The 15519-nt window shown below is 43.6% G+C and overlaps 1 protein-coding gene across 1 annotated transcript in view; it reads right to left on the bottom strand.

Moving 5' to 3' along the window:
- Window positions 1-15519, bottom strand: part of FREM3 (FRAS1 related extracellular matrix 3) — a 105549-nt gene that overhangs the window by 50440 nt on the left and 39590 nt on the right. Inside the window, exon 3 of the mRNA XM_073642298.1 lies at window positions 8838-8984. Coding sequence (XP_073498399.1) covers window positions 8838-8984 — 147 coding nt within the window. The remainder of the gene's footprint in view (window positions 1-8837; window positions 8985-15519) is intronic.

A 15519-nucleotide genomic window follows, 5' to 3' on the forward strand; every position in this document is an offset into this window, starting at 1 on the left:
ACCTGGTAAAAAACAATGACCACCTAGCTTGTCTGGGATTCAGACGTTTAGCGGACTCCAGATATATGACAACAAACTGTCCCACCAGGTGGCGAAAAATATCATTAACAAAGTGTTGAAACACCGCCGGGGCATTAGTCAGACCGAATGGCATGACAAGGTTCTCATAATGCCCCTCCGGAGTGTTAAAAGCCGTCTTCCACTCATCCCCCTCCTTCATCCTAATCAGATTGTACGCCCCCCTGAGATCCAACTTAGAGAACCATTTGGCGCCCACGATCTGATTAAAGAGATCGGGAATAAGTGGGAGCGGATACGGATCTCGGACCGTAATCCGATTAAGTTCACGGAAATCCAGGCAAGGGCGTAGGCCTCCATCTTTCTTCTTAACAAAGAAGAACCCCGCGGCCACCGGTGAAGATGAAGGTCTAATATGCCCCTTAGCCAGACTTTCAGAAATATAATCCTTCATGGCCTGCCTCTCAGGACCAGAAAGGTTATACAACCTAGCTTTAGGTAACTTGGCCTCAGGGAGCAGTTTTACAGAACAGTCATACTCGCGATGAGGAGGTAGTTCCTGACACCCATTCTCCGAGAATACATCCTCAAAGTCCGCCAGAAATGGAGGTAAGACCCAAGGAGTAACCGCACCGATGACCGTGTTCATGCAGTTTTTATTACAGAATTTACTCCATTGGCTTATCTCTCTGGTTTGCCAATTAATAACCGGGTTATGCTTAGCTAACCAAGGAAGGCCCAACACTATAGGAGTGGGAAGACCCTCCAACACGTAGCAAGACAACAGTTCTTTATGTATTGCCCCCACTTGAAGTTTTACGCCATGCACAGCTTGCAAAAAACTTCCCTGACCGAGAGGCCTGGCATCGATCGAGAATATGGGGATGGGTTTAGCCAACTCACTCAATCGCATACCTTGAACCCGGGCAAACCGAGCATCAACCAGATTAGCCCCGGCCCCACTATCCAGAAGAACAGATATCCTCTCAGTTCTCGCACCCACCACCACCTCCGCCGGTACGAGAAACTGAGACGAACCTAGGGACGAAATACCTACTCCCAGATTGCCGTCCACCACACAACCTGGGATCAACAGTTTTTTCGACGACTCTTTACTCTGCAAGGGACGGGATGGACACCCCCCAATAAAATGTCCCTTTTTCCCGCAGAGGAAACACCTTCCTGTCTTATGGCGCTCCACCGGTCCCCTTCCCCGAAATGATGTCCCTCCTAATTGCATAGGCTCCTCCGGACTGACCAGGGGAACCACCATATGAGGGGACCTTGAAGGAGGTGGAGACATTACAGGGGGTAGAGTTATCCCGCACCTCTCCCGAAGCCGTCTGTCAACGCGAATGGCAAGGGCCATAGCGGCTTCCAGTGACGCGGGAGAGTCATACTGTGCCAACACATCCTGTAATTTGTCGGATAAACCATGACAAAACTGGCTCCTAAGAGCCGGGTCATTCCACTGGGTGTCCGTGGCCCACCTACGGAACTCCGAACAGAATTCCTCCGCCGGACGATCTCCCTGCTGAATCCTACGTAACTTAGACTCAGCAAGGGAGATCCGATCTGGGTCATCATATACGAGTCCCAGAGCAGCAAAAAACCTATCCACTGACTGGAGAACCGGGGAGCTTGGGGGAAGAGAGAACGCCCAAGATTGTGGGTCCCCTTGTAGGAGCGAGATGACAATTCCCACCCTTTGTTCTTCGCTGCCCGATAACCGAGGCCGCAGCCGAAAGTACAATTTGCATGCCTCCCGGAAAACAAAAAACTTGTCCCGCCCCCCAGTGAACCTGTCAGGGAGAGCTACTTTAGGTTCTGGTCCGGCTTGCTCCAGAGGATGCAAAACCTTGGACCTAACGTCCGCCAGCCCCATGGACAAACTCTGCAACTGCCGAGCTAGACCGGCTACTGGATCCATGGTAGCTGGAGAAAAACTAAGTTGGTCGGTGAAAATGTCACTGTCACAGAATACTGGAGGTAGGGGGCCTAAGCTGACCCTAAGCTGGGGCCCTGACTAATCCCTCAACCTGGAGGTACTGTTAAAGGTACAGAGGTCCAGGCCGCCAGCGTAACCCCTACCTCCTGAGGATCCCTGCACCTCAGTAATCTAGTCCTGAGAAGGACCCCGATCACAACAATTGGGAACCAGAAATAATATGCCCACACACAGTATTTAGACGAACGAGACAGTACAAGGGAAAAACCAAAACCACCTTGCATACAACTTCTACACAACTACAACAGAGGGAACACCAACGGGAAAGGAGATAAATGATAAAGCGAGGAAAGGGAAAAAACACTTCCAAATACACTTATCTCAGCAACTCCAAACACCACGATCCGCTCTGTAAGTCTGAATGAAAAGCTTTCACCGACACCTCCCAAACAGACCTGCAGGAATATGAAGGAGTCTCACTAAAGAAGCATTGATTGCAGCTGGGCGAGGCTGGACCTCAGCTAGCCCAGAGAGAGAGAGAATTAACTCCTTCACTGCCGAAAAAACACAAAGCACCAACAAGTCAGCTGCGAGAAGTCAGGCTGTGTACTCGTGACGATCTTCGTGGCAACACACCCGTGACAGCAGCCTAATGGACTGCTACCGAACACTTTCCAGGTGGAAAGGAAAGCGACAACTAAACTGATAACCCGTCCGTGTTAACAGCACAACGGGCCGGGTAAGGCGATACGCTCTATCTCCGCTAACTGCACGGAGGAAGAGCGACCGGCGACGCACCTATCAACTATCTTAGCCCTTCGTGTTAATGCACACGGAAGGGTAAGACAGTTCGTACAATCTCCAAGAACCGCAGGGAGATGTGCGACCGTTGGAGAAGCAGTAGCCCTGTCTTTGATACAGGTGCTACGCTATGGGGAATGGCGCTAAAGCGGTTCACACAATCTCCAAGAACCGCAGGGAGACGTGTGACCGGAGAAGAAGCAGTAGCCCTGTCTTCGGTACAGGTGCTACGCTATAGGAGACGGCGCTAGTATGTGGGTGTGATACCCGCCGGGTATTCGTGCACTCAGCCGGCGTGCTACCGGACTGAGCAGACCCGCTCTATATGGCTCAAGCTACCTGCCTGCATAAAGCTATGGCTCTCAGAGGAGCCCAAGAGTTTAAGCGTGCACACCACAAACAACCAGCTCAAATGATCTGAGCGCGTCGCCATGTTTGTGGGCGGGCCTTTTAAAGACTAAGCCCTGCCCACCGACGCGCCATTGGTGACGTTACCCGTGGACCAATCAGGTGGTGCCAGGTCACTGGGTCAGGTGGGTGCAAAACCACCAATCATGATCCGCCAGGTCACTGACATGCTCAGTACGGCAAACTCTGGACTTAGACTTCGCAAGCACTGTCTCTCTCTGCAACCCAGGCTTAACATTGTTAGGCACAACTACCTGGGAGGTAAACTGTCCTTGCGGACCAGCTAGGCGTTGGGGCTGATGATGATGCTGAGCAGCATCAGCCCTGGCTGGACCAAAATGGGAGACCACAGAAGGTCCTGGACCCGTTTCAAATCCAGCACCAGACCAATGCCTAACATACTCAACTTTAACTGTTCAAGTGCCAGCTCTCAACCACCACACCTGTGATGTTGCAGTTGCAGTTGCAGTTGCAATGTTACAACTACAGAGCACATCACCCAGGGCCGGCTCCAGGTTTTTCTGGGCCCCAGGCGAAAGAGTCTCAGTGGGCCCCTTTAACACATACCACGATTCATGATGCAGAGATACAGTGGAGAAATATATATATATATATATATATATATATAGTACAATGCAAAGATTTCACTTCTTACATTACATGAGTGATATCTATTGTAAATTCCACAATAGCTCAGAAACCGGTGAATCGCTCCACACAGAAGACTGGCCCCTATATAAGGCCCCATACGGAATACTGGCCCCCTTATAACGCTCCATACAGGATACTGGCCCCCATATAATGCTCCATGCAGGCTGTTACCCCCCATACAGGCCCCCCCTCTTTTAATGCTCCATGCAGGCTGTTACCCCCACATAATGCCCCATACAGGCTGCCCCCCCTTTATAATGCCCCATGCAGGCTGTTCCCCACCTTATAATGCCCCATGCAGGCTGTCACCCCTCCTCTTTATAATGCCCCATGCAGGCTGTCACCCCCCCCTCTTTATAATGCCCCATGCAGGATGTTCCCCACCTTATAATGCCCCATGCAGGCTGTCACCCCTCCTCTTTATAATGCCCCATGCATGCTGTCACCCCTCCTCTTTATAATGCCCCATGCAGGATGTCCCCCCCTCCTCTTTATAATGCCCCATGCAGGCTGTTCCCCACCTTATAATGCCCCATGCAGGCTGTCACCCCTCCTCTTTATAATGCCCCATGCAGGATGTCCCCCCCCTCTTTATAATGCCCCATGCAGGATGTTCCCCACCTTATAATGCCCCATGCATGCTGTCACCCCGCCTCTTTATAATGCCCCATGCAGGATGTCCCCCCCTCTCTTTATAATGCCCCATGCAGGCTGTCACCCCCCCCTCCTCTTTATAATGCCCCATGCAGGATGTGCCCCCTTCTCTTTATACTGCCCCATGCCTCCATACATTAAAAAAAAAAAATCAAATACTCACCTCCCTTCTCCTCACCTGCTGCCTGCTGCCCGCTGCTCGGGTCCGAACTCCAGCGTTGTCGGTGTCTTCCCGCTCAGCGCTCCCTGTGACGGCTCAGGGGAGGGCGCGGTGTAAAGGCGTCACAGGGAGCGCAGAGCAGGAAGACAGCTGATCTGCGGAGGCACGGGGAGAGGTAAGTATCCGCCTGCCGGGGCCCTGAGCAAGCGGGAGAGAAGGGCGGGCGCTGACACCGCTCTCCTCCGCCCATAGCCCGGCGGGGTGCGCGACCGCTAGTGGGCCCCTCTGTCTGCTCAGGGCCCCGGCATTTGCCCGGGTGCGCCGGGTGCTGACGCCGGCCCTGAGTCATCACCACTGCCACAAATGACTGATCTCAGCAGCTCAGTAGATACAGATGGAAGTGTCTCTGAGCTCAGTGATTGGATGTAGTGGTGATGAACACTTTGGAGTTGTGATGTCTCTACTGCAACTTTTAAGCAATCACAAGAGTAATTGCAGAGAGGTGGTGCTGGATCAGGGGGAAGGTGAGTACCAGCTCATTTTGTTATTTGAAACCTCTGCTTACCAATGCAAGAAAAAGGATGTGAAAGTGGAAAACCCCTTTAGGTTATGTTCCCACGATGGGTTTCTGATGCCGTATATTTTCGTTGCTCAGCAAACAAAGAGTCTTAGGCCACGTGCACACACACGTTTAGTATTTGTAAGCCAAAACCAGTAGTGGATGATAAATACAGAAATGGTGACGTGTTTCTATTATACTTTCCCTCTGATTGTTCCACTCCTTGTTTTGGCTTACAAATACTGATGTTAAACTCACCAAATACCGTACTTAACGTGTACATTGTACATAGTACATTGTACACATGGCTTATACAGTTCCAGCAAAGTGCATGGGATTTAAAGAAATCTCATGCCCTCTGTGCTTTTTTTTTACACAGTGTAAACTGACCTGCGGTGCGTGTTTGAAATCTGTAACAGGAAACGTTTCAGCCATAATTGGCCTTTCTAAAGCCTAAAAAATACAGATCCATTTTGGACATTAAATCTGTTTCTAAAAACGGCCAATTGGAATCTCTAAATGCAAATGTGAATACATTTACTGAGTTATGAAAAATGTCAGCATTGCAGGAAAATGCCACTTTGAAGAACATTGAAGCCAGCTTGATTTAAGACAATAATCTTGCAAGAACAAAAAAAAGTCTGCAACATGGAGGGAAACACGATGTGAACCCGAACAGATCTGTATTTGCCACTTGGAATCGGAGGTCCGGTGCCTGTGATTCCATGGTAAGGGGGCGGCGCCAGTGCCCTATGCCCTATGCCGGATCAAACAGCAAAGCTGGTGCCTATTTAGACAGGCCAATAATCGGGTATTTGCCAGTGTAAATGCACCTTAAAGCGGTACTGGACTTTTAGGAGTTTTTTTCTAAAAGTTTTAGGTACTTTAATTCTGAGCAGACACAATAAAGGACAATATCCTGAGAACCAGACCAATCCCTCAAAAGACCTCTTACAAGTGTGAAGGCGAAGCTTTTGAGACAAGTGAGCACACACACAGCAGAGTGCAGATGCAATAGAAAGTCATAGGCGCCTATCTCATAAGCAGCACACTTCTAAGAGGTCTTTTGAGCAATCTATAGGGGGTCACAGGATACAGACTCATTGATCTGCTCAAAATTAAAGGGCATTAGCATATAAAATATCTCTTAAAAGTTTAGTTGCTCTTTAGATGTACTGTCTGCCTGTGTGTAATCTGTACTGTAGTTCCTGTATGATGATAGCTGTTAAGTACAACGTCCATTATCTACTTACTATTGTTTATTTATCTACTTTACTCACTTATATATCGCCATTAATTGCTAACTACTGAACCACTTTGCTGACAATTGTTAAGGTCATACTGGGAGTTGCAGGTTTATGCAATATAAATATATATAACTGAAGCTGACATGACACTGCAAATTATCAATGTACTAAGCTTGGTGCTGTATTCATATACTGATGACAATTCCGGTGTCATATTCATGCAATTATGGTGGTTCTCATGCTCTATTCATGTACTGATAGTGGTTCTGATGCTCTACTCAAATACTGATGGTGGTTCTAGTACTTTGTTCCTGTATTGATGGTGGTTCTGGTGATGTACTCATGTACTGATGTTGGTTCTGGTGCTGTATTCATGTACTGATGCTAGTTCTAGTGTTGTATTCATGTACTGATGGTGGCTCTGGTACTGTGTTCCTATATTGATGGTGGTTCTTGTGATGTATTCATGTACTGATGGTGGTCATGGCATTCAAGTGATGTAGATGTAGTAACCCATAAAGGGAACCTGTCCCATTGGAAAACACTATTTACTTGCTGAGATAGGGTTAATCTGCAGGTAAATAGCATTCAAATGTTGCCCAGCTACCTCACTGAATGTGTGGTACTGAGAGAAAATGAACTTATTTTCCCTGAGGAACCGTTGACTTTCAGTCATAGGTGCGTTGCTGGGAGTGAATAAAGTCACTGTTCACAGCACCACTCATTATACTGTAAGCAGGAGCTGTAAGCCGACGCCAGGACTTCGATTGACATCTGGCTTTATACAGATGTGCAATTGTTAGTCTAATGTATATGGAAGCTTTAACTACTATCTAAAGAATATGGACATTTTTAGTCTGACTTACCAATAGGAATGTGCCCACTTAAAGTGCCTAGGGCAGTATGAATGCCAATTCCGGCTCTGAACCTATATATCTGGTTAATTTGTGATATACCCTATTGTTCAAATGGCACAGCATATTTGTAGGGTTTTTGCTAATGTGAGAATGTTGTTAGATTAAAAGTACCAACATATTGTAGAAAATAATATAGGGATATATATATAAACTGTCTCCTGAAATAAACTTGTGTTAGGTATATGTCTCATCCCACAACCACAACTATGCCTTCACTCATTAGAATGATTATAAGAATATCTTATAAAAGGTGTAGCACATTTCCAGCAGTATTGAGTTACTGAGTATTGTCTAAAAGAATTAAAGGTAAAGGACTAGGGGTTTGACACTGGAGATTATAGAACACTTTACTTGCTCTTTACAAGTTCTAAAAAGGCTTGTAAAAGTTTCATTTTGGAAGTATGAGAGGGACATGTCCTATTAACAGCCACACGGCACGGTTCACCGTCACACCTACCTGGAAGGCACCTCTCAACCAGCAGGTATGTTTCCAATTAAGACAGATCCTAAGATGATTGGTAATACACAATGCATATTACAGCCGGCTCTAGGGCTCACGTTTATATGTTAATTCTTTTTCTTTTGCTTAGCCGATCAATCCAGCACCCATAGCTCACAGAATACTTTGAATTAAAACCTCATACTCAGTAAGTCCTGAACATTTTCTTTAGTTTCTCCTGTTATCATCCTTTTATATTACTTACTGGTAACACTGCTTTGTTACCATTCCTCCTTTATGTCTGTATACACAGGATTGCCATTGCCATTTTCATTATTACTGTTTTATATTCCACATTTTCACTGTGTCCCTGGCATATTACAATATATTTTCTATTTCTTGTCAATCTCTGACATATTGTTTCGGTTTTATTTATTTAGAAAATATCTTGAAAAGGACGAAAAAATGTTCGAAACCTTGATGTACATTTTTGGTTTTGCCAATAAGGGGTTCATTTTCTGTAATAAAATCACTTTGCATCATAACTGGAGTACCAAAGTTCTTTTTTTTATATCTAAGGCTACATGTACACATCCAAAAATTAAAAAAATGTAGCATCAAATATCATAATCCCCAGGACAAACTGAACCACTCCAGGATATCAGTTATTGACAACTGATGCACTGGACAGGTGGGTATTGGACAGGTTTTGAAAACAATGGGATCAGTTCTTCCATAACTTCCAGAAGGCAATTTAGTACAATACTGGATGCAAAATATCATGTAAGGCACCAGGACTAAGCACCAATACTTCACTTTCCTGACAGCAAACAGAGGGTTTGATAGCTCAAATGCTCATTTTATAATATGTTTTACTTACAAAAAACTTTATATATAGCTCTAACCTATTAAGTCAAAAGTATACTAAATCCCCAATATTTAGACCCAATAGGAAAAATGATCCAAAATAGAAAACTACTTAAATTTAAAATATGTAAAAAAAATGTAGAAAGTCAAATTCATGTAGATACTTACTGACAAATGAAGTTTCTCCAAGATATCCTCTACGCCTTAGGGTCACTTCTAAGAACTTGGCATCTTCATCTATAGTATATTGATTTCTCTCCAGTGAAATCCAGGCCCAGTTAAGACGGAAAGGCTGACTACTTAGCTTATTGCCACCTAAAATGTGAAGAAATATAACAAAAGAAAGTGATGGTGAATAGAACATCAACAAAAATATTAAATGTATGTATTCATTTCACAAATCCTATGTTTGTGAGGTTCTAGTTCTGCATTTGATGCATAAATCCCAAATATTTCAGCAGAGAGTAAATTAAAAAACACCTACTTTGACAATTAAACAAGCTCTTTCTTGAGTTTCATGAGGTGTCTGACGTACAAGGTTTTATGGGACAACCCCTGTAAGTAAAAGTGGCCTGGTGCCAAGTAATCCTATGCAGAAATGTTTACCAGCTGAAAAATGTTAGTTACGAATATATACCATATATTACTAGTGCCAACATACATATTTGGGATTCCTTCTTGAATAAGGGAGAACTATTTATAAATCATCCAAACCATAAAGAAGACTTCTTTCCTTGCATCACTCTCCCTGAGTCTATATTATGCCTCCACATTACATCACTAAAGGCCACCCATGAGAGCTGACTGATGATGGCTTACCTCTTGAGTGATGCATTATATTGTATTAATGACACTGAAAACAGGATCTTTGGAAGTGTTCTTAGTATTAGAGGCCGTGTCACAGCCCGATGTGCTTTTCACTTCTTGTGGTTATACCAGATTTCAGCACAATGCTAGATAAAACAATCAGCAAGCATGGTCTTGCTAGTTTGGAGGATGTCTTAGGGTAGTTGACAGGTATACAACACAAGATTAATGAGGGATACTCCACCGAGATGTTACAGTTACTAGAGGTGCTGAATGGTCTTTATGAGTGATTAAATACACGTGATCTCTCGGATGCAAGGTGAGTAAAAAAAAATCTGTAAAATGACGTTATATGGTAATAAAAATAGGGAACCCTTTAAGATGACAGATAAGTAGGGTAACACAGGTCATAGGTATTAAATGGAATCTGTCATACGATTCATGCGACCCAAACCACAGGCAGCATGAATCAGAGCATTGCTGCAATATTGCAGCCGTTTATAGTTTTCTCCGGAACGCCGGAGCTCTGTCCAGAAACCATAGCCAGAGAAGAGACTAGTCCGCCGTCGCCTGCGACTGGCTTTTCACTATGGGAGAGATCTGTCAATCACTTGGAGGTGTTCTGGGAGAAACCAGCAAAGGACAGAGTTGGACAAGTCTTTCTCTGGCGATGGTCCCTGGCCGAAACTGTAAAGTATATATTTTTTAACCGCTCTGGTGTTTCAGAGAGAGATTTACCTGGTTGCAATAGTGCAACAAGGCTCAGATTCATGCTAGAAATAAACTCCAGCTCACTGTGGATGGCATCCTGGGGGTGTTCGGAGCTTGGAGATGCCACGTCAAGGTGTAGGAAAAACCACGAAGTAGAAAATTCCAGCTCATCGATGCTGTGTGTCATATAACTCACACTGCTGACTTTGTATGTCCTCTTTGAGCACTTTATGTGAATAAAGTAATCACAATTCGTTGAGCTGGATTTTTCTACTTTGTGGGTGTCTGATTCATGCTGCCTGAGATTTATGGAGCATAAATCACATGACAGGTCACCTTTTAAGAAGCACTCCTCCCATCAAAGTTTTTATCCTCTTAATATATTGCAGTCATCATATTGTACAGCACTGTGTACTTACAATTGCTCATTTTGCCTTTCTACCCAGCTAATTCTTCTCTTTTCTCTGCTCTACATAGGAACAGGAAGTCTCTTTTCCCTTTAAAAATCAATCAGCTCTTCAACTCCTCACCCAGCTGCTCCCTTCTCCCCCTTGCCAGAGACTTTTGCAGTGACTCATGACTCATGCAGGGAAAATTGACCTCCTGTTTTTACATAGAGCTTAGAAGGATTCAGCTAGTCAGTTTTTAATCACGTGATGTCATAGACCTAATGGAAAACAAAGAAATTTACTGGGTAGAAAGGCAAAATGTGCAATTGTAAGCACACAGTGCTATATACAGAAATATGAAGATTTAAATATATTAAGAAAATAAAAACTTTGATGGGAGTGCTTTTTTAACTACAATGTGAGACTTCTAATACTTTGGTAATTTATGTCTTATATTTCCATTTGTATATACATTTTTAACAAATGATGTCATATTAGATTCACCGGGTATATATGAGTAGAGTGTTTTTGTCTTTTTTGTAGCAGCTAAGTAGTAGTAGCTATACATAACCTATAAAACAGAAATTACCATTGTACGATTCAAGCAAAATAGATACATATATTTTTGGAAACTGGAACTAAAATGGTGCTATGCCTACCACAGGGGCATAGCTGAGGGAGGGACTGGCAAGGTATCTGCCTGTGGTGCTTGATGCCAAAGGGGTATCAATCTGCCATTCTACCTTGATCAGTAAAGTCTAATTGCCATGAAGTTATAGAGGACAATGTAAGGAGGCTGTATCAGTGTTGCAACATATGTATGATTCTACTACAGCTGTTATTTCCAACAAACACAATGTACAAACCTGCACACATTAATGAAATATTAAATATTTAAACAAAATATGTTTCTCTTATATGCTGGTGCCATTGTAACCTTGTAACCAAAGTTAAAGAGTCATCAAATTGCACTTTGGATACCTGACACTATGCATGGGGTTAAATGTTACACTTCACTTTGTGAATACAGACAGAACTAGGTTGGAATTTTTATATGCTGAATGTGCAGTTACTTTTGGCAAAGGGGTAAAACCATGGAAGCAATAATGTATGGGTAAAGTGGTCATATTAGTGTCATCTTTTGTAACCCAACTCAACCCAATGACCAGGGATTTTCAGTTGTGTAAACGTCTCCATTTAATTTCAGAGCAGTGTAAAGAGTATATAAAGGACGGGAGATTATAGGAACCCTCACTGATCACTGATAACTTGTTCCACTGATGAACACACAGTTGACCGATGCCTGAATCAATAATTCTACCTGTATAAAAACATGATTATTTTAACAACCACTTTAAGATGTGTCACCATATACATACCTACACGCAACCTTCGATCCTCACAAGATCTCCTGCTCTACTCCCCTCTTATCTCCTCTTCCCACAATTGCATACAAGATTTCTCCTATGCATCCCCCCCTACTCTGGAACTCTCTACCCCAACATATCAGACTCTTGCCTACTGTGGAAACCTTCAAAAGGAACCTGAAGACCTACCTCTTCTGACAAGCCTACAACCTGCAGTAACCCTCACTCCACCACACCGCTGCACAACCAGCTGTACCCTCACCTACTGTATCCTCACCCATCCCTTATAGAGTGTGAGCCCTCGTGGGCAGGGTCCTCTCCTCCTGTACCAGTCACTGACTCATTTTGTTCAAGATTATTGTAAATGTTATTGCTATGTATACCCCCTTTTTCACAAGTAAAGCGCCATGGAATAAATGGCGCTATAATAATAAATAATAATAATACTGAAAAAAAAATAAAAAACTAGTCAACGAGTTACCCTCTATTGAGTTATTGGTAAAAAAAATACATATATTGTGTATATATCCTGCAGGGATTCACTCACTTTCTGGCAGCTGGTAGCGTTAACACAGGTACAAAGTCACTTTTGTGGGAAAACAGGAAGTTTTATTGCAGTTCGTCAAACTTCCAGGAAAAATGAAGCAAACTGGCTTTCTCCGGCATAAAGGTGAAAGTAAACGAAAACAAAGAGTCCATACAGCAATATGAAATGCAGAGGTGTTCAGCCGCTCAAGGTTAAAGTCAGAAACTCAGACTCTAGTAGAGTCTGAGGAGCACACAATAGGTCTTTCCACCTTGCACACACAGATCCAAATCCCAGAGATGTTTCCACCTCTACTCCCAGATACTTGTGGAGCATCTCAGCTGCCCTTTTATCCCAGCTGCACTTCCTGGATTGCATTGGAAGATGGAAATGACGAGTGCCACCCAGCTCTACCAGTCGCTCCTAAAACCCAGACCTAAAATTCTGAGTCCATTAACAACCCTCTCAGCTCCCATTGTGCTGGAGCCTTCTCTCTGGATTTCACATCACCGAGGCTAGGCACCTCGGGGACACATACACTGTATCCAGTACCTGCCCAGCAGAAAGCCTACAATACATACAGTGGGTATGGAAACTATTCAGATCCCTTTAAATTTTTCACTCTTTGTTTCATTATAGCCATTTTGTAAATTCTAAAAAGTTCATTTTTTTCTCATTAATGTACACTCTGCGCCCCATTTTGACTGAAAAAAACAGAACTGTAGAAATTTTTGCAAATTTATTAAAAAAGAAAAACTGAAATATCACATGGTCATAAGTATTCAGAGCCTTTGCTCAGACACTCGTATTTAAGTCACATGCTGTCCATTTCCTTGTGATCCTCCTTGAGATGGTTCTACTCCTTCATTGGAGTCCAGCTGTGTTTAATTAAACTGATAGGACTTGATTTGGAAAGGCACACACCTGTCTATATAAGACCTCACAGCTCACAGTGCATGTCAGACCAAATGAGAATCATGAGCTCAAAGGAACTGCCCAAGGAGCTCAGAGACAGAATTGTGGCAAGGCACAGATCTGGCCACGGTTACAAAAGAATTTCTGCAGTACTCAAGGTTCCTAAGAGCACAGTGGCCTCCATAATCCTTAAATGGAAGAAGTTTGGGACCACCAGAAGTCTTCCTAGACCTGGTCATCCAGCCAAACTGAGCAATCGTGGGATAAGAGCCTTGGTGAGAGAGGTAAAGAAGAACCCCAAGATCACTGTGGCTGAGCTCCAGAGATGCAGTAGGGAGATGGGAGAAGCTTCCACAAAGTCAACTATCACTGCAGCCCTCGACCAGTCGGGCTTTTATGGCAGAGTGGCCCGACGGAAGCTTCAGTGCAAGACATATGAAAGCCTGCATAGAGTTTGCTCAAAAACATATGAAGGACTCCCAGACTATGAGAAATAAGATTCTCTGGTCTGATGAGACGAAGATAGAATTTTTTGGTGATAATTCTAAGCGGTATGTGTGGAGAAAACCTGGCATTGCTCATCACTTGCCCAATATAATCTCAACAGTGAAACATGGTGGTGGCAGCATCATGCTATGGGGGTGTTTTTCAGCTGCAGGGACAGGGCTGGTTGCAATTGAAGGAAACATGAATGCGGCCAAGTACATAGATATCCTGGATGAAAACATCTTTCAGAGAGCTCTGGACCTCAGACTTGGCCGAAGGTTCACCTTCCAACGAGACAATGACCCTAAGCACACAGCTAAAATAACAAAGGCGTGGCTTCAGAACTCTGTGACCATTCTTGACTGGCCAAACCAGAGCCCTGACCTAAACCCAATTGAGCATCTCTGGAGAGACCTGAAAATGGCTGTCCACCAACGTTCACCATCCAACCTGACGGAACTGGAGAGGATCTGCAAGGAAGAATGGCAGAGGATCCCCAAATCCAGGTATGAAAAACTTGTTGCATCATTCCCAAGAAGATTCATGGCTGTGCTAGCTCAAAAGGGTGTTTCTACTCAATACTGAGCAAAGGGTCTGAATACTTATGACCATGTGATATTTCAGTTTTTCTTTTTTAATAAATTTGCAAAAATTTCTACATTTCTGTTCTTTTTCAGTCAAGATGGGGTACAGAGTGTACTTTAATGAGAAAAAAAATGAACTTTTTAGAATTTACCAAATGGCTGCAGTGAAACAAAGAGTGAAAAATTGAAAGGGGTCTGAATACTTTCCGTACCCACTGTATATATTTCCTCTCGGCAGCATTGTACATCGTTGTTTAGCACTGCTGCCCTCCAGTGTTGGGTCCACCCAAGGGAAACATATGCATTGAATTTGCATCGATACTATAGTTCAGGGTTGCCAAGTGCCCAGAAATAAATATAGAGCACTCCCCCCCCACCACAATCTCCGGTCTGTAAAAGTAAGAAAAAAATGTATGTATGCCTTATTTTTTTGAACCTGGAGAAGTTTGAATATTATGATTGTAATTACTGTATACCTTTTTTACAGGTCACAGGTGAAGCTACTACGGTGTTTATATCAGTAATAATGGGCTGCAGACATATATGATTTAAGATCTTAATGATTTATTATGGATTTTCCATGTAACCATAAAAAATGTCTGTCTGCGGTTTTTAGATAAGTTGTCCAGGAAAAAAAAAATCAAGTTAGCAACTCTGCTCCGGTTTCCTTCCATAGACAAAAAACATATTTTTAGGTTAATTTGGAATTTTGATTGTAAGCTCCAATGGGGACTGGGACGGATGTGAGTGACGACAATTTCTGTGCATTATTTCAGAAAATGGTGGTACATGAATACATAAAATAAATCAATTATCAGTCAGAGATAATATATTTTTCTTTGCGCAAGCTGCTAGACATCTATTATGGCTGCCAGTCCTAAAATCCTGAATGGCAAAACTGCTTATGCAATGAAGCTGTAGTAGGGCATCAATGGCTACCACTGGCATGACACCATCATTGTACTACCGTATGAAAGAAACTGTGAGAAAAACTGTTGGAGAATTCACATGGGAATTATAATTTTCTTTATTTTTCACAATGGCTGGCAGAAGCTTATAACTTCA

Source organism: Phyllobates terribilis, unplaced genomic scaffold (genome assembly GCF_046119375.1).
Source record: "Phyllobates terribilis strain yellow unplaced genomic scaffold, ASM4611937v1 Scaffold_1__5_contigs__length_1240528914, whole genome shotgun sequence".
NCBI lineage: Eukaryota > Metazoa > Chordata > Amphibia > Anura > Dendrobatidae > Phyllobates > Phyllobates terribilis.